Raw genomic sequence first — 23,853 nt, forward strand, 5'->3', positions numbered from 1 at the left:
GGAACACCTATGTGAGAATACTGTTCATGTACTACAGCTAAGTGTTCAACACCACAAAGCTCATCACTAAGCTAAAGACCCTGGGACTAAACACTTCCCTCTGCAACTGGATCCTGGACTTCCTGACGGGCCGCCCCCAGGTAGTACGGGTAGGCAACAACACACAACACCGGGAACCCATCAGGGGTGTGTGCTTAGTCCCCTCATGTACTCCCTGTTCACCCATGACTGCGCGGCCAAGCATGACTCCAACACCATCATTAAGTTTGCTGATGATACAACAGTGGTAGGCCTGATCACCGACAACGATGAGACAGCCTATAGGGAGGAGGTCAGAGAACGGGCAGTGTGGTGCCAGGACAACAACCTCTCCCTCAATGTGAGCAAGACAAAGGAGATGATCGTGGACTAACATCGACGGGGCTGTAGTGGAGCGTGTCGAGAGTTTCAAGTTCCTTGGTGTCCACATCACCAACAAACTATGGTCCAAAAACACCAAGACAGCTGTGACGAGGGCACAACAACACATTTTCCCCCTCAGGAGACTGAAAAGATTTGGCATGAGTCCCCAGATCCTCAAAAAGTTCTACAGCTGCACCATCAAGACCATCCTGACTGGTTGCATCACCGCCTGGTATGGCAAATGCTCGGCATCTGACTGTAAGGCGCTACAGAGGGTAGTGTGTACGGCCCAATACTGGGGCCAAGCTTCCTGCCATCCAGGACCTACACTACCATTCTAAAGTTTGGGGTCTCTTAGAATTCTTCTGCAGACCCCAGAAGGCCTGCATCACGGAGTCGCCTCTTCACTGTTGACGTTGAGAATTGGTGTTTTGCGTGTACCATCTAAACTTGGATTAGCTAACACAGCGTGCCACTGGAACACAGGAGTGATGGTTGCTGATAATGGGCCTTTGTACGCCTATGTAGATATTCCATTAAAAATCAGTCGTTTCCAGCTACAATAGTCATTTACAACATTAACAATGTCTACACTGTATTTCTGATCAATTTTATGTTATTTTAATGGACAAAAAAATAGATTTTCTTTCAAAAATGAGGACATTTCTAAGTGACCCCAAACTTCTGAACGGTAGTGTATATACTAGGTGGTGTCAGAGGCCATAGACTGTTCTCTTTGCTACCGCACGGCAAGCGGTACTGGAGCGCCAAGTCTAGGTCCAAAAGGCTCCTTTAACAGCTTCTACCCCCAAGCTATAAGACTGCTAAATAAGTAATCAAATGGCCACCCGGACTATTTACATTGACCCCCCCCCCGCTGTTTATTATCTATGCAGTCACTTTACCCCTACCTACATGTGCAAATTACCTCAACTAATCTGTACCCCTGCACATTGACTCGGTACCGGTACCCACGTTTTCAGCCTCGTTATTGTTACGTAATTTTATTGTGTTCATTTTTATTATATTTTTTACTTTGTAAATATTTTATTAACTCTATTTCTTGAACTGCTGGTTATTTTTTGTATCTATTTAACTACGCAAGTCAGTTGTGACGGAATACACCAGCCAAACCCGGACGACGCTGGGCCAATTATGTACCGCCCTATGGGACTCCCAATCACAGCCAGATGTGATACAGCCTGGATACGAACCAGGGACTGTAGTGACACCTCTTGCATTGAGATGCAGTGCCTTAGACCGCTGCGCCACTCGGGCTTGTAGGTAAGTGTTTCACGGTAAGATCACCTGTTGTATTCGGCGCATGTGACAAATACAATTTGATTTGATTTAATGTTGTAGCTAGGCATTGTCTTACGTCAGATAGCGCGTTGATTCCGCCTGCAGGGACGAGCGTCGTAAAGGAGTGACGCCATCTGACGTAAGACAATGGTAGCTAGATTGTCTTGATTTTCATGACCAAGCAGCTTGTCAACTATAAACGGACAGGTGCATTCCTTCTTCATCACAATTAAAACATGCTGTTCATCACATGGCCACCTTCAGGGTGGAACAGAGATTTGGCTCAGAATGTTTGTTGGTGTTTGTGTCTGTTAAGTTTACAAATGAAAGAATTCTGGAAGTGGAAGAGGCACTGAATTCAGGCTTAATTATCCCAGAACTTCTTAAATCAACCTTTCACATGATGCCAGTGTTTGGGTAGATAAGACAGATCCATCTTTGTCTACCTCTGGCTATCTTCCTTCCTCAGGAGCAAGCTTATCTCTTCACACTATCTCTGGACAGATGCCACACCATCGTGTGATTGGCTCCCAATCATTCTGGTGTTTACCATTAAGGGGAAAATGTGCATGGGCAATGTAGCAACACATTTTGGCAATGTATCATACAGTATTATATCCACGGTTGAGGAGTAACTGATTACCTGTAAAAATTACATGAAATCTGATTAACTTTTTGTTTTTCTTTACATCACCAACAAAAATATTGTTTAAAATATTTATTTTTTTAACCTTTATTTAACTAGTCAAGTCAGTTAATAACAAATTCTTATTTACAATGACGGCCTACACCGGCCAAACCAGGACGACGCTGGGCCAATTGTGCGCCGCCCTATGGCACTCCCAATCACGGCCGGTTGTGTTACAGCCTGGATTGTAATCAGATTTCATACTTTTGAAAAACTACATGATTACTTATTGGATTACATTTAAATTCAAAAGGGATGTTTGCAACAAACAAAAAACACGCTATGAAACCGTTCTGTTCTCAATGACATTCAATTGAAAAGAGGCGCAAGTTTAAGTTTATTCCACCTGAGCGAGTCTTGACCACAAGTCAGAGACCACTATGATGACACACCAAATGTGTTTGATCCTTTTTGTCTTCTTCGAATGCTTCTTAGGGGAAAGTAATTCAAAAGTAACTGAAAGTAATCCAATTACATTACTGAGTTTGGGTAATCCAAAAGTCACATTACATATTTCAATTTTTGACAGGTAACTAGTAACTGTAACAGATTACATTTAGAAAGTAACCTACCCAACCCTGAATTTATATCATAACAAATATACCTGTTAATTTCCTCATCTTTGTGTAACACCAATTCATCTTGATTCATCTGAACCTAACAAACTCATATTTTTGATATGTGTTAGCTGGGTAAGAAGATGTCAAAACTTGCAGGCCTAAGTAATACCATAATGAAGTATGACAGTTTCCTCTTCGCAGTTCCAGGTAGACAGTGTGTGAAGACAAGAGCAAGGACAGCTGTGTCAACTTGAACAGCCTCAGAGGCCCACGCATGTGTTAGGGCTACATGTGGGCCCACAGGGAAATCAAAGCAGGGGAGGGATACGTGCAAGCGGAAGGCTAGTGAGCTCTAAGTGCTGAGATCTGACACAATGAGATCTGTAGCGCCGGACCACCTGCGGTAATTGTGCCGAAGAAGAGATCGGAGACATTTGTTTGATCTGCTGGATATAACCTTTTTTTTACACTCTTAGAAAAAAAGGTGCTATCTAGAACCCTTTGAAGAACCCTTTTTGGTAGAACCTTGAACCAAAAGGGTTCTACCTGGAACCAAAAAGGGGTCTTCAAAGGGTTCTAGATAGCAGCTTTTTTTCTAAGAGTGTAGCTGTCTGTCCCACAACCACCAGTGGGAGTTCAGCATGCTAAAACCACCAGCCTGCTACAGCTTATGCTATTTTAGCTGGAGTTCTGTGTATTCTAAGGTAACCCTATTGGACCCACATCTGACACAAACACACACATAACTGTATCACACGCAAATAGTACATGTACATACACTTTAAGCAGAGATAATGTAACTCCTAAAGACTGCCAGTTGTTCTACTGAATCTGTCCCGTCCTGAACTGTTTTTCAGATAAACTCCCCCAGACGTGTCTTCAGATGAGTACTGCTACTGCATCTGGAATCAGATCACCCTTCCACAAGGTGATACAAATGAACCACTGGTCTTAACACAGAATGCATTGTAAGGCGTTTTCTATGTATGCCTCTTTCTCCTTTTGAGATTAAACCGATAGAATCATGCTTTCTTTTTTCTGAACAGAAATGAGCTATCTCTCAATAGATTCTATGCAGCACACATCCAGACAGACTCAGTGTGTGGTAAATCTCTAATTCAATAGTTGGCATTGAGTGTTGGCCACACAACTTCTACGAGTCTCCCCCTCCTCTCTCTATCTCCCACAATATTATATTTTAATATCAATTTAAGGGCCTTATTGGCATGGGAAACATATGTTTACATTGCCAAAGCAAGTGAAATAGATCAAACAAAAGTGAAATAAACAATAAAGAATGTACAGTAAACATTACACTTACAAAAGTTCCAAAAGAATAAAGACGTTTCAAAAGTCATATTATGTCTATATACAGTGTTGTAATGATGTGCAAACAGTTAGAGTACAAAAGGCAAAATAAATAAACATACATATAGGTTGTATTTACAATGGTGTTTGTTCTTCACTGGTTGCATGTCACACATCTTGCTGCTGTGATTGCACACTGTGGTATTTCACCCAATAGATTGTTTTCAAATTATTTGTGGGTCTGTGTAATCTGAGGGAAATATGTGTCTCTAATATGGTCATACATTTGGCAGGAGGTTAGGAAGTGCAGCTCAGTTTACACCTCATTTTGTGGGCAGTGTGCACATATCCTGTCTTCTCTTGAGAGCCAGGTCTGCCTTCGGCTGCCTTTCTCAATAGCAAGGCTATGCTCACTGAGTCTGTACATAGTCAAAGATTTCCTTAATTTTGGGTCAATCACAGTGGTCAGGTATTCTGCCACTCTATTCTCTCTGTTTAGGGCCAAATAGCTTCTAGTTTGCTCTGTTTTTTGTCAATTCTGTCCATTGAGTCAAGTAATCACTTTTTTGTTTTCTCATGATTTGGTTGGTCTAATTGTGTTGCTGTCCTGTGGCTCTGTGGGGTCTGTTTGTGTCTGTGAAGAGCCCCAGGACTAGCTTGCTTAGGGGGCTCTTCTCCAGGTTTATTTCTCTGTAGGTGATGGCTTTGTTAAGGAAGGTTTGTGAATTGCTTCCTTTTAGATGGTTATAGAATTTAACAGATCTTTTCTGGATTTTGATCATTAGCGGGTATCGGCCTAATTCTGCTCTGCATGCATTATTTGTTTTTTACGTTGTACACAGAGGATATTTTCTGCAGAATTCTGCATGCAGAGTCTCAATTTGGAGTCCCATTTTGTGAATTCTTGATTGGTGAGCCGGACCGCAGACCTCACAACCATAAAGGGCAATGGTTTCTTTAACTGATTTGAGTATTTATAGCCAGATCCTAATTGGTATGTCAAATGTTATGTTCCTTTTGATGGCATAGAAGGCCCTTCTTGTCTTGTCTCTCAGATTGTTCACAGCTTTGTGGAAGTTACCTGTGGCGCTGATGTTTAGGCCGAGGTATGTATAGTTTTTTGTGTGCTCTAGGGCAACGGTGTCTAGATGGAATTTGTATTTATGGTCCTGGGAATTTTAGATTTTATTTTAACCCAACAAGCTGTTTTTAAAACAACTTTGCAAGACAGGCAATTTACTGTTAAAGAACTGATACACAGTTCTTCACTGGCGAGGCTGGTCTTGATCTGCTGGTATGAAGAGGGAAGATGGATAACGAGGTGTTTTCACAGCATGTAGTCAAAAAACACAAGGCTCTCCCAGGTCATGGGTGCAATATGCGAATATGCGAATACCTTATTACACTGTCTTGGAGGCTGGAAGACACATAAAGCAATGAATCATAAGTTGACAACGGTTTCACTGTAACCCAAAAAGGTAATGATATCCATGATACTGTAGCAACAGATCCCAGATGAGACTGTAATATGTTCTACCATAACTTACTGCCCATTACTCATGTCATAATGAATCAATAAACTATGCAAGAGCATAGACCATCAATTTCTGTTAAGTGCCTCTGTAGACGCGTCCCTAATTTATGTGCTGTCTGTCACCTCCGGTCGCATGGCAAATGGCCCAACAAAACAAAAAAGACAATGCCCAAGGACTAGTCAGCCTTTCCCCCTCTGAAGAGCCAAAATGTATCTCTCTGTTACAGTAACCAGAGGACTGATTATTTAAATGTGTGTTAGTGCTTCCATGTCTGGTATCTATCTAAAACCTGTCCCCTTAGGATAACTCTGATGCTATCTATATGGATGTATGATCTCTGTGGTAACTTGTATCTGGACAGGGTGAACTCTAACTGGTCTATGCAAAGGGTTTTATAGGCTTTAGCAATTCTGCCTTATCTCCAATGTCTCATCCCACACACATGCCTTTAGATGCTGTGACATCCTGTGGAGATTGGGCCTGGGTGATCAGGTTACTGTAACTAGGTATTGTTTAATTGATCAATGGTGGTTGGTTTTGGTTTGAAAGAGTCACACCTTCAAATGTTATAAATGGAATTAACTGCATTTATTCTGCCTCTTATCCTATATCCTGCCCATGGACTAAGATTGTATGCATGCTTCTCTTGTAAACTACCCAGGCCTTCGGCTTGAGTAGGCCTGTTATGTTCATGCTTGGCTTTGGTAACTCTAGGATCTTCATGCCTTGGTAATGCCTTGTAATGCTTGTTAATGCTTTGTAACTTAAGCTTATGCCTTGTACAATGTAATAATTCATTTTACAATGTTAAATAAATCTATTTGCCTCTGAAAGAAAATTATTAGACCTTTCTTGATTGCCTATTACTGTAACTCAACTATAGTTTTGTGCATATTTCTAAATCCTCTTTATGGAGTCAGATAAATACATTTAATAGGCTAAGTGCATAGTCTTATTATGGGTCGCATGTGAGGTGTGTATATAATATACACATATCAGATATTACCCCACTACACCTCTCTTACCATAAGGTAGGCATGAGAAATGCATCACAATCGCAGTCGTGGTGTGAAAGTATTATCAGGATTATCAACAGCAAGAGAGCCCTACCTACACTACAGTGTCAACAACGAACTATACCATCTTCCAAAAATACACTCAAATATTGATGTAAAACTGGACTGACTGCTATTATTACTGAACAGAGAGAAAGTTTACTTTTGAAGGGTACATTGAAACTTTAGCAGGACATTTTGAAAATAGGATATTATAGAGTGGTTATTCACCATGCAAAAACTGAAGTCCATGGCAATGTCATTAGGGACAGAGTGATATGCTGCTGCTTTAGGGATCACTCAAATACTGAGAAAGCAAGTCAACGTCAGAGCAGTATTAAAAGCTTTCCACTCAATGCACAGCGTTTTTCGTTAAAAGCAAAGGATTTGCAAAAAAGTATTAGGCCCCCTTGCAAGATCATTCAAATTAGGCGTCTTCTGCTTTGAATTTTGAAACAATGTTGACAGAGAAAGAAGTGGAAGGAGGAGAGAGAAAGAGGGAAGTAGGAGAGAGGGAGAGAGAAAGAGGGAAGGAGGAGAGAGGGAGAGAGAAAGAGGGAAGGAGGAGAAAGGGAGAGAGAAACAGGGAAGTAGGAGAAAGGGAGAGAGAAAGAGGGAAGGAGGAGAAAGGGAGAGAGAAACAGGGAAGGAGGAGAAAGGGAGAGAGAAAGAGGGAAGGAGGAGAAAGGGAGAGAGAAAGGGGGAAGGAGGAGAAAGGGAGAGAATTCAGCCACACACGGTCAGAATTTTTCTATAAAAAAAAGGGGCCTCTGATCTCTCTGGTCTTCTAAATCATAAAGCTCAAATAAAGTGGTATTTTGGCAAAGGATTTAATAAGTAAATTAAGGACATGATTTGATTGACTTGTTTAGAATACTATGTAAGTGTACATTGATAGAAATACATCCTCCATCACTACCTACTGTAATGGACCATGTGCAAAAAGGGGTCGTACAACGTGTACTAAGTACCATGAAATTATTCACTTTTCTGCTCTCACTGTTGGCTGCTGGCCATTCTTTCATCATATATTCCCAACAGTCTTGGGTTTGAATAAGAAATCAATGCTACAGTCCATCCACCTAAACCTTCTATGGCAGTCAGTCATTTTATGCAAATGTGCTCTCTAAATCTGAAACTTTGTCAAGCCAGCACATCCCCAATCCCATCCTACCCCTCTAATCTCCTGTGTTTTGCATTTATGCGGCAGGTGCTTTTTGTTGGGTTACTGCTGGTGAATGTAAGAGCACCCTGTCGTTCGTGGCTGCGTGGGGAGAATCCAACTTCATTCACATGCAGGGCCAGGTAACACCAGTGTTGTTCATGTCTCCTGAGGTTTCTCCTACAGACAGTCTGTTAATGCAGCTTCGTCGTGGGGAAGACAGGCCGACCCTGGCCCTGCTACGTGGAATACTAATGCCCTCTGTCATGTAGAGACCCCTTATACACACCTTCTTTCTCTTGTCTTTTCTTTGTGTAGCATTTAAAAGTCAAAAAATCTATTTTCACCATGTTGCAAAGTTATCAAAGATCTGGCTTGGAACTCTGATCTCAATTTCACAGCCTCCTTCTCTCTTTCTTCCTTGCAGGGGAGGGTTCTAGATAGGTCCAGGTTGGATCTTCCTCAGGCGTTAGGATCGACGGAGTAGGACGGAGGGTAATAGATGGATGACAGAGGATGAGGAGTGGAGATGAAGAGCTCGATATGAGGTGACGGCTGAGTGACAGTCATGTGGGGGTCTCAGGCGAGTCGCCAGGGATGGCCGTCTGCCCACAATTACTGACCTGTCCAGGTGAGCTGTGATGAGTTGGCCAGAACCGTAACCTCCAATTGGAGTGGCTTAAAGTCCTGGTCCCTCTTCAGTCATCGAATTTCACAGAAGTCCCCTCAGATTATCTCACACTTTGATTTCTTCTGGCGGAGAATAGGGCCCCTCTTTGAATCAGCAGCCAGGCAGAAAATGTGAAGAGAACAGAGCAGGCTGCATAATTGACTTTGGACTGAGGCGACATTCAAGTCTGCAGAGGTGTATCTGATTGGAGGCTGCCCTCCTGCCCCGTTCTGTTTACGTCTGCCGTCTCCCCTCCCAGACAAAAATAAATTACAGACATTAACAATGAAGTGGCTCCCTGTTTGACGATGTTATATTTGAATGACATTCTCTTTTATCTATGGCTATGTTGGGTAGATAAAGTCTCCAGACAAGATAGTTGAATGCAGAGATGATGGAGAAGCTTCTTTCCTCTATTAGACTTAATTTAGAAATAATCCCTTGAGGGCCTAAACCATATCCACATATAACCACTATGAAAAAGAAAGGCAAACACAGCACATCTGCCAAAGAAATAACATGCAAATGCTTCTCAGAGAAAGCTAAAACTACTTGTATGGTGAGGGTCAATACCAAAGCCAAATTGGCCCACTAGGGGGCTTTGTCCCGCTAAAAAAACTCAATGTACAGACAGAAACAACCAGACTAGCAAATTAATGTTCCAATTAAAACGGAAGCTTCATACTATCGGTATTTTAAATATACGTGCAATGAATGCGAATGTTGACTGCAGATCCAGTACATCTTCACGGTCACTTTCTGTCTGACGAATTCAAGTCACAGCAAAAGCTGTGAGAGAGAGATTTAGCCTACTCTCTGCCCCACTGCTTGTGATTTAGGTGCCCCCAGATAGATTGGGCCATTGTCACTAGAATGGGCCCTAATGGACTGGGCCTGGAAGCTTTGACTCTTCAACAGACTGCTTCACACTCCAGAAAATACGATAATCACCTGTCCGTTGAGCCCACTAAGCCCAGAAAAACACTCATGTTACGTTCAACTGAGAGTTAAAGCACTTGTCTTATCTACAAAAGGAAGGAGTCTTCTTGATATGTATGCCACGCCCTTACCCATTCAGAAATGCCTTTTTTGTTGCTGTTTCACGAAATGCTCAAGGACAAACTGATAGAAACGTATTGGGAGTACAATTAACAGACACAGAAGTCCCCCAGGTTTTCATCTAGAACCTGCTTATTAGTCATTCAAGGCCCAGCTAATATTCTGATGGAAATCCATCTGATAGAAGGTTGTGTTGGAACAGGTCTGCAGTATTCCAACAATTGTGTGCCTCTGACATGACATATTGCACAGGGCTAAGTATCCTCTGTTTCCTGTGAGATGTAGGCTACAGTAAGCCTCAGAACAACAAAGTCCCATTTCAGTTCTCTCTCCAGGTAGAACTTGTCATGTCTCACTTGGGTAACACACACAGACACACTATACTGGAGCTGTGTCATAGGGGGATAAGACCGACGGCCTGAAATAGCCTCCTTGAAAACATGAGACAAAATATATACATACTTCTTATTCAGTAAAGACTTGCATTACAGAGATAGGGTGGCACGTAGCCAAGCGGTTAAGAGTGTTGGACTAGTAACCAAAAGGTTGCTGGTTTGAATCCCAGAGCTGACTAGGTGAAAAATGTGCCCTTGAGCAAGGTGCTTTACCCTAATTGCTCCTGTAAGTCTGTCTTGATAGAAGTGTCTGCTCAAATGTAAATACTAGCTTTATGGAACCTGAATGACAGATTATTGTGGCTCACCACTGCATCATGTCTGCTATTCATGATTTTAGGAGTGTTTTGTAATTATGTGCCATTGATGATTGGCCCCTCTCATGGGTGAATTCCCTGAGCCTATATGTGCCATTACCTTGTGTTGAGTAGATTTTCATGGTTACCGCTCCCTCAAGTGGAAAATGGAAATAATGACTCTACATCACTCTCTCTCACGATGCCACTGCAGGATTGGAGCAGACATTAAGCTGCAATGACTTGCAAGTCATATTGGTATTGTGAAGTGTGAGATTCGCCGCAAGACAATTTTGCTACTTCACTGAAGCACAGGTTAGGAAATCTCATATCCACTCGTATTTTGGGAACAAGAGTAAAGATGTCATTGTGTAGTCTTAGGCTCATAGTATTATACCTCTCCAGACAGACTCAGAAATACAATACTTCAAATGAGCTCAAAATTATAACACAGAGATATTGACTAAATTCTTACTCCCAGAGTATATTTGATACCTCAGTTTTCTAGTTCCGTTTAAACAAATCATATGGGGAGACACTACTCTGAGGCATGCCACATAATGCATCATGGGGTGGCAGGTAGCCTAGTGATTAGAGCGTTGGGCCAGTAACCGAAAAATTGCTAGATCGAATCCCGAGCTGACAAGGTAAAAATCTGTTGTTCTGCCCCTGAACAAGGCAGTTAACCCACTGTTCCTAGATTTTCATTCCTAGACTGTCACTGACTTGCCTAGTTACAACAGAAAATGATACCAATCATCTGAAAGGAAAGTAGGATAACAGACTTTGGGCAGTTCCAACATCATGAATTATCACTGGCCCTTCAAATGGCAACACAACAACAAGTCTGAGATAACCACCTAATGCTGGATCTAGTCCTCTAGGTGGAGAATGATCAATGTGGAAAGATCAATACCCAATTGAAATGCAAATGTTACCCAAGGGACATGCAGACAAAGTGGCCAGCACTGGACAGAGGATCACGACTGGCCTCAGCTGTTCTCTGTAGGGGTTTTAGTAAACCAATGCAAATTCAACCTCAGTAAATTCTGTGAACATATTCACACCAAAGAGCTGGGAAAGAAAACTCTGGCATTACACTACTGTTTACAATAGTTATCAGACAGGCAAGTCTAACAGAAAACAGGAATTTTATTTTAACCTAGTCAGTTAAGAACAAATTCATATTTACAATGACAGCCTACCGGGGAACAGTGGCTGAGCTGACGAGGTAAGTCTTATGGGACTGCCTTGTTCAGGAGCTGAACGACATATTTTTACCTTGTCAGCTCGGGATTTGATCCAGCAACCTTTCAGTTACTGGCCAAACGCTCTAACCACTAGGCTACCTGCTGCTCCAAGAGAGCATATACATTCCTCACTCGCTCATGACTGCACGGCCAGGCACGACTCAAACACCATATTAAATTTGCTGATGACACAACAGTGGTAGGCCTGATCACCGACAACAACGAGACAGCCTATAGGGAGGTCAGAGACCTGGCCGTGTGGTGCCAGGATTACAACCTCTCCCTCAACGTGATCAAGACAAAGGAGATGATTGTGGACTACAGGAAAAAGAGGACCCGAGCACGCCACCATTCTCATCGACGGGGCTGCAGTGGAGCAGGTTGACAGCTTCAAGTTCCTTGGTATCCACATCACCAACAAACTAACATGGTCCAAACACACCATGGCAGTCGTGAAGCGGGCACAACAAAACATTTGGTATGGGTCCTCAGGTCCTCAAAAGGTTCTACAGCTGCACCATTGAGAGCATCCTGACTGGTTGCATCACTGCCTGGTATGGTAACTGCTCTGCCTCCGACCGCAAGGCACTACAGAGGCTAGTGCGAACGGCCCAGTACATCACTGGGGCCAAGCTCCCTGTCATCCAGGACCTCTATACCAGGCGGTGTCAGAGGAAGGCCCTAAAAATTGTCAAAGACTCCAGCCACCCTAGTCATAGACTGTTCTCTCTTCTACCACACGGCAAGCGATACCGGAGCACCAAGTCTAGGTCCAAGAGGCTTCTAAGCAGCTTCTACCCCCAAGTCATAAGACTCCTAAACATCTTGTCAAATGGCTACCCAGCCTACTCGCATTGCCCCTCCCCCCCACCACTGCCACTCTCTGTTGTCATCTATGCATAGTCACTTTAATTAACTCTACCTACATGTACATACTACCTCAACTAACTGGTGCCCCCGCACATTGACTATGTACCGCCACCCCCCTGTATATATTGTTATTTTTTTTACTGCTGCTCTTTAACTACTTGTTACTTTTATCTCTTATTCTTATCCGTATTTTTTGAAACTGCACTGTCGGTTAGGGGCTCGTAAGTAAGCATTTCACTGTAAGGTCTACACCTGTTGTATTAGGCGCATGTGACTAATCAAATTTGATTTGATTTAGTTGATGCATTTAGTGAAGGCAAATGATCTCATCTAGAGTGGATTACAGTCAACACTTCATGTCATTTGAGAGACTGGCCAGTAAACGGTCTTTGAAATGGAAGGTGGTGAGGCTGTGGCCCTTCCTCTCTCAGACAGCTTCCAGAAGGTCATTGCTGGCCCATCTATAGAATAATAAAACAATGACAGCTCGATACAGCCACCATGTGGAGGGACAGTACTGCATCACACTAGAGTATAGGCTACTGTGCTCTCTGGTATAGACAAAGAGCTGTGATACAGGGACTCAGTTATCCATCATTCTTTGTACATACTGTAGGGATCAGAGGCAACAGGTGGAGGAGCTATAGGAGGACAGGCTCATTATAATGGCTGGAATGGAATTTTTGGGATGGAGTCAAACGTGTTTTCATGTGGTTTCCAAACATGTTTCCATATATTTGATGTGTTTGACACCATTCCATTCCAGCCATTACAATGACCCCGTCCTCCTATAGCTCCTTCCACCAGCCTCCTCTGATAGGGATCCATTTAGAGTGAACTGTCAGCTGCAACTCCACCTGTCGGTAAAGTTGCAGTAGCCCCATTAATTGGTATATAAGGTGTCCTAACTTTATTCTGATTACTGCAATAAATATTACATCAAAACAGAGTTGTCACACAGAGAGAGCATGCTGCTGGCACAGTGCTTTAGGGTGTCTTGTCTCACTGAAAGATCAGGACTGTTTTTGACAGATATCACTGTTGAATTTTTCATGTTTCAGGGCTAGAACAATAGCACATTGTGTATTTAATATAAATGATTTACAAAAAGGAAAAGAACAGTTCATCTGGTTCGTGAAGCTGTATGATATTCATACCATCACACAGCACTCCTAGACCATCATCTATGATGAAATGCAACCTCAACCTTTGCCAATAACTGTTAAGCAACGAGTGACCATGGTGCTGTATGACTATTATGTATGACTATCAGTCCAATGTAATACGACTCATCCATGTGTGACAACTTCACTAAATTCATTTGTTCGGATGCAACTTTTAAGGGTGTAGTTTAATAAGACATAAAGGATGTATGAGTTGTTCACAATATGTTGCTAGAAAACAACAGGCCAATACCATGGAGCTTGATTGACATCGCTTTACTTTTTAAATGCAAAATCAAAGACTATGTTAATTACATGTTTTATATACACAGCAATGGTAATGACAGGAAAAACAGAAATTCTTTATTCACAAGCGATGAAGGCAGCCAGTCCAGCCAAATGAAAATCTCTTATTTTACAGAGCATCCCTCATGCAAGTTTCTCATAAAAATACATTTAAATAAAGCAAACTCAGTAAAATAAGTCATTTGATTTCCACTAATATCTGGTGTAACCCAAAGCTATGGTCAGGGTCTTAGTTTGTTTTGAGTCTCTTACTTCCCACGTCCTGTGTTGGTTCCTCTGGCTCTCGTTTGGCACCTTTGCCTGTCTCGCCTTCATTGGGTGTCCTCTGCTCTTCGTTGCTTTCAGCAATGACTCCTTTCATCTGTTTAAGCTCCCTTCTCCCTCTCCTCTCCTCCATCTCTCCGATCTCCTCGGCAAACAGGGCTTTGAGGGGCGGGATGAGTCTGGGGAGGATTCTGAAGTCTCCAAACCGAATCTGAGGAGAGACAGGGAAGAGAGATCACTCAGAGGAGGTCTTTCAACATACCCAGCCTCCTCTGAGGCAGCTGGATATGTATCTCTGATGGGAGTCTAACACATTCTGAACGTTACCTTAAAATGGTACCTCTAGATTTAAACTGAAGTTGTCCCAGAGTATTCTACCTGGACTAGGGGCATTGTCTGCTCATACCGTAGTGAATCATGATCCTAATTCATTCTGAGGCTACACATATCCAGTGGGAAAGTACATTTCAGATGTGCAGAACCCGCATAAACATTTCAATGTTGCTATGCATAACAAGTGGATTAAAGTGCACCCTTCACCACCCACTTACCCTCATGTGGTCAAAAGATATTCCCACTCTGTCGTTGAAGTCCTCACTGAAGAGGGGGATCTTGGCATAGCGCTGGCTGAAGTGGTTCAGCATGATGAACTCAGCATTCATCTTCATGCCAATACCGATGGCCTGGGAGGTGGTACTGTCATTTTGGGAGGCAAGCAGAGAAGCATGATGCTACTCTGCTGCTATTCTAACAGTAATTACCAGACTTAACCCAATGGTAAGCTATACAGAGTTTGTTCAATTCAACTCAATGACTTTCAAGTTGTTTTCGATGCGAGATGGAGCTCTTTAACCAAAGTCACTGAAATTCCAGCTGGAAGGCAGAAGTGCCTTCATTACCTCCAATACAGTTCCAAAAATCAATGGCAATCTCGGAGAAGAATGCAGCCAGTTACAATGCCCTCTAAAAATGACTGACTTCTCAAAAGCTCCTTGAGTTTCTTTGTCAGCTGAAAAATGGCACTAGTCTACTTCTGTTTACCTCCTTCAATGCATGTCATATTTTCACACTTAGGGCTGAACTCAATCAGTATCACAGAAGTATCACGGAAGATATGCATTGTGGCTCGATTGAAATGTAAAGGCAATGTCTCCTCGTTTGTGGAGACTGCATTCACGGTAAACACTGCATATGTCGACTCAATCGGAAATGTTTTTATGCGGATCTTCCGCGATATTGATTGAATCCAGCCCAAGAAAGATAGTTTTCTAATAGAATAACGAAGGACACCTCTGAAGAGAAGCACCATACTAGATCCATCTACTAACCTATGTCTCTTCTCCACAGCCTCGTCCTCCAATCCATCTTCCAATGTGGCTTCATGAATAAGTAAAGTTGCATTCTTTCCTTTGAAAACACAATGACAAACATGAATCACACGACTGCTGCATGGCACAGCACTTCCAGCCTCTCTTCCTCTCCCAGAGGAAATCAATCACACAGCTCTGTGTAATAAACCATCAACCAGCCCTGCTTGTCTGGCACACCCAGGCCTCTATAATGAACAGGCATGGGATATAGCCAGGCTCTCTCTGGTAGTCTTCAGCTGGATCACATCCAGTCGAACAATTTAAAAAGAGACAATGAAGTGGGATCCCACAGGAACTATGTGGGAGACCTTGTGATACATAGCGAACTTTGGAACCGATCGATAGCATTAAGCAATATCTGGTAAATGATGCCAGACATTTATGCACGTAACGGCAGATCAAATGGCATTGGTGAGTATTTACCATTTGATCCGGACGTCACAAGTGTGGTTTATAGCGAGTGTGTAAATCTTTTCACATCACACAAATTCTGGGAGCTGTACAAACATCACAATTGGGGTCGAGAACTGTTGGTACTGACCCATATGTGCGAGGGCATCGCAGGGCATTGTGTCCCCAGAGAAGACCAGCTGCCAGCCAGACTGGTGAGTGATGCTGCAGGCAAAGGCATTCTTACAGTGACGTACCGGACAAGTCTGGAACTATGAGAGAAACAGAATATATGTATTTAAGCTTTGACGATAGCCTCAATAAAGTTGTTGAACCTAACAAGAGTGTTATGAGTCTTATTGAACCACGAAGCAGCCTGTTCAAGTCTCCACATACCTTTGCTAAATCAGACTTCTTCAACAGTGCTTGGATGAATGCCTTGGTTTTGAACTTGGACACCTCAGCCCCCTCACACATGACTTTGCTAGGGACAATGCTGAAACATAGTCAAGAATACATCAATATTAGAGACGATGGACATCATATCATCAGGTTTGAAAGCATCAATTCAACAGAGTAAGACGTGTCTTTCCTGACATACTTGACATGGCTGAGGATCTCCTCACAGTGGTCATGGTACTGGTTGAGCCAGGTCATCATCTGGACAGGGGCTATCAGATAGATGGGGCTGAAGGCTTTCCCAAGAGTTGCCTGAACGGTAAAGAGATAAGGACAAACATTCATTAAAGTGTTCCATTTTGCATGAATTAATCAGGACTCATCTTAAAATGTGAAAAAGGGAAACTCTTTACTGACCAAGGCTCTCTCCCTTTGAAACAGCAAACTCAACAATCCCTGCAAAATAAAGTAATATTCTTTAAAAATGATTTGAAATGACTTTATGCCAGAATATATGCTATAACTCTGTAATAAACAAATATTCATAGGAAAAATAATCCTTACTGTGTGATGGTCCGCGTGCATGTGAGAGATGAAGACGGTTGAGATCTTTGCCAGTGTCTCGTCCACACGGTCCCCATAGTGTCGGCACAGCTGGCCAAAGGTGCCCTCTCCACAGTCCAGCAGCACTGACTGAGTGGCACTGAAGGAGATGGGATATATCATAAACACAGAGAGAGAGACAGACATTTATACTGGCTACCTCACGCAGACATATCTTTAAGGATTTTTTAAAGTAACTCGAGTCTAACTGAGGGCCATTACCTGATGTTGACCAAGTTGCCACTAACGTTCCTGATCTTCATAGGAAGAGCCGATCCAGTTCCTAAAAAGACCACCTCTGGGTATTTTTCTGTCCGCCCTGCAAGAAACACATAATTTTTCTATGCCATTGAAATTTCAGACGTAAAACTATGATATTCTATCAGACAAAAGGACTACAGGAAACTAAACTCTGTTACTTTCTTAAATGGCCAGAGTGAAATGTTTGCAACTCCATTCAAGAGGAGTAAAGAGAAATTGATGGAGCTTTGGACTGAGCAATGTAACATCTCCCCTTGGGCTTCTAGCCTGACCTGTATCAGAGCAGGGCTCACCAGACAGCACTGCAGCATCAGTCGCACGGAACCGCTTGCACTCCTCCACTTCTTGGAGGAAGTTAGGGGCCTCCGCAGCCTCTTTCACAAACTCTTCAGTGTCACAAGTGGGGATGGCATCTCTGATGAATAAGAAACAGTAGAGAGCACACAACACACATCACATAGTGCTGAGGGGCAGCGACGCTCTCATTTGACTTTGACAGTGTTGGCATCTATAAGATCATAGAAGAAATAGTAAGCCACACTTGAAAGTAGTGTTTCATCTGAAATGGTTTTCTTTGACAAAGCAGTCCTTTGTATGTGCAGACTAATGTCTGGTAAATTGTGGCCTGAAGGACAGACTCACCTTTGCCATTCAATCTTGGGTCTGAGCTGGAACTTCAGAAGACACTCGGCTCTGACATTGGGGACATGCAGGGCAGCCTGGGTCTCCTTGAACATCAACAACAGAGGTTTTTACAAAAACAAGAGTAGAAAGCGATTAGCACAATACAACGCAAGCTACAAAAGGTTTCCAAATGAACACGCTTATCTCTGTGTAACAGCAGGTTACAATGGTGAATAATTAAAGTTCTAGCACTTCACAACTTACCTTTGTTTTATAGTGCTGGAGCTCTGGAAATATCTCTGGATGAATCAGATTGAGCTGAGTTTGAATCTTGTGGCTCCTGACGTTGTGAACAGTGCAAACTTGCTCATTCAGGATCAGGTGCTCCGTGGTAGATGGAAACCTAAAATACAAAAGCACACAAAAACATTAAACATGTAGAAAGACCAACAGAAAACAGAGAGACAAGTGAATTGCAGAATATGGAATATGTAAACAGTCTGAAACTGAGTATTACATATGGCTGATTTTGTACCTTTCCATCCATTGCTTGTATTCATCTGTTTTCAGCACAGACTCAGGGCTCATGTGGACTACTAAGACAGCAGGGTCCTCTGTTCCTCCACGTTGGTATCTGCAGATGAGACAAATAACTCAGAACTTAACTACAATCTCCTAAAGAAGGAGTAATGACACGGGATGCAGAAGCAGCCTTTGACACATTTGGCCAACTTCGCTCAGGCCATTACCTGCTCAGCTGCTGATGGATGCAGATTGGTTGAACAAACTCCTCAGAGGGACACTCCACAACAATGAAGGCTGGTCCTGGATCAGTGGGAGTGCACACCTCCTCAGGATGGATCTGTAGGACAACCATCAAGATACCATCAGACAACAGGATGAAATGGATCTAACATTTACAATAGCTAATCCAAAATTACAGAGCCCTAACAATCAACCAAATATAATTGAAGTACCTCTCTTCCTTCGTAGGTAACACTTTTCCCATCCTTCAGAGCTGCAATGAGAGGACCAATAGCTGCAGTGCCTCTGTGGAGAAAGTGCATCAAAAAAGTCATTAAATCGGCTCAAGTTTGTTGAGCAGGCAAAACTGAATTTGTATTGAAAAATCAACTTACAATGGTAATCCAAGGTTTTTTGCTTGAGCAACCAAGAAGTTCCCCTTCTTAGGATGAAGCTGCAAGTCAAAGAGAGAATTTGACATAAATTACATCAAAATGCAATCATTCCGTATGTCACTGAGACAATGAGATTGTGTTTCTTACCTTACAAACGAATGCCACAACTAAAGAAGGATCCCTTGTTGCTCTTGCTTTTCCACCTGAGATGAAAATGCAATGTGAGAATTGGTGTCCTTTGGAGCTCAACATCCTTGAACTAGGGCACTGATGCCCCTGATAGCGCTGGATTTTGCATTTGAATGGGAGCGCTGCCTGGTTTAACACTTGCATTTGATTGGCTCGAAGTATAAATTATATTTTCCTTCAGGAGAGGCATTTCCTTGTGTTTCTTTTTTGTTTTTCCTTGTTTTGTTCGTCCATATCTCTTTTCCTACTGTGTCGTACAAAGTTTTAGCAGTCTGTTTTGTATCTTATGCTAGCTAGCTTTATGCAAGTCAGAAACATTTTCAGAAACACAACCTGTTTGGAGCTCCATCCTAGCAAATTACTTGATTGGTTTGATTAGCGACACTAGTTTCCATGTAGACTCCACCGTACTTCACCTCTTTTTATCATCTACCTGAGAACGTCCCAAGGCTTTCTAACAGTCAGAGCATGCGCAGCCTGGGCTTCCGAGCCTACAAGCTCCTAGTCTTACCTGGGCTGGTTGATCTCTCCTTCCTGCTGTCTGTGCTGGTGTCCTCAGAGTCTTCCGGCCTCCACAGCTCCCTCCTCTGGGGACTACTGGAGGGGCTGCTCCTCCCTGAGTTAGGGGAGCACTTTGGCCCGTCCTCTCTGAGCTGGGCTGGTATAATTGGGGTTAAGAGAGTGTCAACTACCAACTCTTCAGTATGAGAACACAAATATTCACTATTTTACCCGTCATAAACTTAATATGCTTTAAGATAAAGAGTATGAGTAACAGTTTATTACTCAATGCTAAAAAAAAATACAACGGTGATTTCTAGTACTCACCAAATATTGGTATTTGACTAACTGTCATTGTGTCATCTGTGTATTGTTTCTCAGTGTATGGTCGAACAGCTAGCTTGATTTCTTCCAGTGGTCCAGAAAATACTCTGATGGCATTCACATATTTCTCCTAGATCAAGAGGAGGGAATGACATATTAGACTCAGGATAACACAAAAACAGTTGACTCATAACAGACAATCTTTTGTACTGCTACAATGTCCACTCACCAGTTGTGGTGGTCCAGAGAGAACAACCTCACGGACACCAGTGTCTTTCAGTGTCAATATCATCCCTAAACCAGAGAGTACACAGTTTATCACACTTAAGGATATACGCGGAGACATATGCTAAGCATGCAACAACCTTTGACCTATGTCCATCTACAGTCATGTGAAAAAGTAAGTACACCCCCAGGAAAGTGGTCTTTTTTTGTACATATTTGGACAGATGGCTATGTAATCTTCACTTCAACACTATTGACAGAAAGGTAACCTAATTTAACAAATGACACAGAAAGATTATACTTTGCAATCATTTATTCATCAAAAATCGACAGAAATGCAATTCCATAGTGCAGGAAACATAAGTACACTCCTAGCTTCAATAGCTGGTGTTGCCCCCTTTGGCTGAAATAACTTCATGCAGCCGTTTCTTGCAACTGTCTATGTCTCTTACATCCACTGGGAGGAATTTTTGCATACTCTTCTTTACAGTACTGCTTCAATTGTGTCATGTATGAGGGCCTGTTTTGCATGTACAGCCCGCTTCAAGTCCCCCCACTGTTTTTTGACATAATTGAGATCTGGGTTTTGACTCGGCCATTCCATACCCTCAATTTCTTATTTTTTAGCCATTCTGTTGTAGTTTTGCATCATTGTCCTGTTACAAGATCCATGTTCAGCTTAGTTTCAGCTTTTTGACAGATGGCCTCACATTCTCCTCAATAAATCTCTGGTACAATATTGAATTCATGGTTGACTCAATAATGGCAAACTGGCCAGGCCCTGAGGTAGCAAAGCAGCCCCAAACTATAATGCCACCACCTCCATGCTTTACGGTTGGTATGAGGTTCTTCTGTTCAAAGGCAGTGTTTTGTTTTAGCCAAACATGGCATCTGGCATTGCAGCCAAACAATTTAAAAAAATGATTTGTTAAATTGGGTTACCTTTATCAATGAATGTGGTTGGAATTTAGCTCAAATGTATGTGCACAAATATGTAAAAACAACAAAAAGACCACTTTCCATGGGGTGTACTTACTTTTTCACGTGACAGTACACAGTGACATAGGCTAATCATGCAGTAAGCTTTGATCTGTCTATTAACTATGCACAGTTGTTTCCAGGTTGACATTACTGACTTGATGTCAAGTGGCTAGAATAACAAGCAACTTACCTGATAGACCACCAACATTCTCCCAGCTCATTCTAGTGAGGAAAATATTGTCCAAGCGAGCAGCTTTTAACCTGACAAGAGGAACATTGAGATTTATTGAGCCGAGACTGAATTATAGATTTGACAGGAGGCATTGACAGGAGGCAATTCAACTTACTTGTGCTCTTGCATCAGCCTCTGTGTTCCCTCGCCACAGTTGAATAGGTACCTTCCAGAGGAAAAAGGGTAAACAAATATGCTGCAGCCAAGTGCCTTTCTGATACCCACAATACAAATATATTTGGCAATGTTACAACAAATTGTCAGACACTCATGTTCTCTGGTTAAGTTACCTATTGAACTCAGAGAAGACATAAAGTGATGCGCCATTATCTCGGCTCCCTGCCCCGACGACCTGCGCGTAGACAGTGGCTGGTCCATGCACATCCACTCCACGTTTCCTCTGTTCTCTAGACTTCACATGTCGCAATGTTTCTTTGGGTGTTCTGGGTTTCTTTGATCCCAGATGTTGGTTGTCTGTTGTGTTCGTAGACATTGTCCGCAGAAACGGGAAAATCCGGGGGAAACGATGTTCACTGCATGCGAAGCTTTGTAGGCGACCCGTAGATGTGTGTCTCACAAATAGCCATGCAATAGATTTACAGTGTAGAGACACTTTAGTCATACTAAAAATGTTTAATGGAAATCAGTTCTGTTGGTCGTACAAGACACAAAACTTATCCATAATCATTGCATAATCTTTATGAAAATATAATTTTACCTATCAGCCCACTTATCATTGAAATATAAACATTCAGTCAGGACTTCAGCGGTTGAGAAATGTGATTTGACGCTCAACTGTGTTTCTTCCGGCGTAGATTGATGACGTCTTCATCACACTCTCGATCATTGGTGTGCTTATTTTGTATTTATTCAACCTTTAACTAGACAAGCCAGTTAAGAATAAATCCGTATTTACAATGACGGCCTACCAAAAGGCCTCCTGCGGGGACGGAGGCTGGGATTAAACATTTAAAAAATAATATATAAATATAGGACAAAACACACATCACAACACTACATAAAGAGAGACCTAAAACAACAACATAGCAAGGCAGTAACGCTTGACAACACAGCATACATGGTAGCAGCACAAAACATGGTACAACCATTATTGGGCACAGACAACAGCACGAAGGGCAAGAAGGTAGAGACAATAATAAATCACGCAAAGCAGCCACAACTGTCATTAAGAGTGCCCATGATTGAGTCTTTGAATTAAGAGATTTAAATAAAACTGTCCAGTTTGAGTGTTTGTTGCAGCTCGTTCCAGTCGCTAAATTAGCTGCAGCAAACTGAAAAGACGAGCAACCCAGGGCTGAGTGTGCTTTGGGGAACTTTAACAGAATGTGACTGGCAGAACGGGTGTTGTATGAGGAGGATGAGGGCTGCAGTAGATATTTCAGATCGGGGGGAGCGAGGCCAAAGAGAGTTTTTTATATATATAAATACGCAGCAACCAGTGGGTCTTGCGATGGGTATACAGAGATGACCAGTTTACAGAGGAGTATATAGTGCAGTGATGTGTCCTATAAGGAGCATTGGTGGCAGCCTCCACTATTTATGCTGCAATAGTTTGTGTTGGGGGGCTAGGGTCAGTCTGTTATATCTGGAGTATTTCTCCTGTCTTATCCGGTGTCCTGTGTGAATTTAAGTATGCTCTCTCTCGCTCTCTGAGGACCTGAGCCCAGGACCATGCCTCAGGACTACCTGGCCTGATGACTCCTTGCTGTCCCCAGTCCACCTGGTCGTGCTGCTGCTCCAGTTTCAACTGTTCTGCCTGCGGCTATGGAATCCTGACCTGTTCACCGGACGTGCTACCTGTCCCAGACCTGCTGTTTTAAACTCTCTAGAGACAGCAGGTGTGGTAGAGATACTCTGAATGATCGGCTATGAAAGCGAACTGACATTTACTCCTGCGGTGCTGACCTGTTGCACTCTCTACAACCACTGTGATTATTATTATCTGACCCTGCTGGTCATCTATGAACATTTGAACATCTTGGCCATGTACTGTTATAATCTCCACCCGGCACAGCCAGAAGAGGACTGGCCACCCCTCATAGCCTGGTTCCTCTCTAGGTTTCTTTCTAGGTTCCGGCCTTTCTAGGGAGTTTTTCCTAGGCACCGTGCTTCTACACCTACACCTGCATTGCTTGCTGTTTGGGGTTTTAGGCTGGGTTTCTGTATAGCACTTTGTGACATCAGCTGATGTAAGAAGGGCTTTATAAATACATTTGATTGATTGAAATCTGATGGCCGAATGGTAAAGAACATCTAGCCGCTCGAGAGCACCCTTACCTGCCGATCTATAAATGATGTCTCCGTAATCT

General features: G+C 42.6%; 1 protein-coding gene across 1 annotated transcript; it reads right to left on the minus strand.

Moving 5' to 3' along the window:
• Positions 1–13,975: 13,975 nt before the first annotated feature.
• Positions 13,976–22,297, minus strand: elac2 (elaC ribonuclease Z 2). Its single transcript, XM_038980695.1, has 23 exons — positions 21,814–22,297; positions 21,639–21,689; positions 21,482–21,552; positions 20,315–20,379; positions 20,089–20,215; positions 19,772–19,918; positions 19,219–19,274; positions 19,072–19,130; positions 18,910–18,982; positions 18,682–18,794; positions 18,468–18,566; positions 18,197–18,335; positions 17,951–18,036; positions 17,602–17,723; positions 17,270–17,366; positions 17,009–17,147; positions 16,862–16,900; positions 16,647–16,756; positions 16,442–16,541; positions 16,197–16,317; positions 15,614–15,692; positions 14,837–14,981; positions 13,976–14,496 (listed from the first exon to the last, which is right to left on the minus strand). The coding sequence occupies exons 1-23, from the start codon at positions 22,143–22,145 to the stop codon at positions 14,251–14,253; spliced, it is 2,616 nt and encodes an 871-aa protein (XP_038836623.1). The 5' UTR covers positions 22,146–22,297; the 3' UTR covers positions 13,976–14,250.
• Between the last annotated feature and the right edge of the window lie 1,556 nt (positions 22,298–23,853).

This window comes from Salvelinus namaycush, chromosome 41 (genome assembly GCF_016432855.1).
Source record: "Salvelinus namaycush isolate Seneca chromosome 41, SaNama_1.0, whole genome shotgun sequence".
Classification (NCBI taxonomy): domain Eukaryota; kingdom Metazoa; phylum Chordata; class Actinopteri; order Salmoniformes; family Salmonidae; genus Salvelinus; species Salvelinus namaycush.

Coding starts and splice junctions, on each gene's coding strand:
- elac2 (XM_038980695.1), bottom strand. CDS start 22,145: ATGACTAAAGTGTCTCTACACTGTAAATCTATTGCATGGCTATTTGTG. Junction 19,131..19,218: donor TTGTGGCATTCGTTTGTAAG/GTAAGAAACACA, acceptor TTTGACTTGCAG/CTTCATCCTAAGAAGGGGAA. Junction 18,336..18,467: donor TACAAGCAATGGATGGAAAG/GTACAAAATCAG, acceptor TTTGTATTTTAG/GTTTCCATCTACCACGGAGC.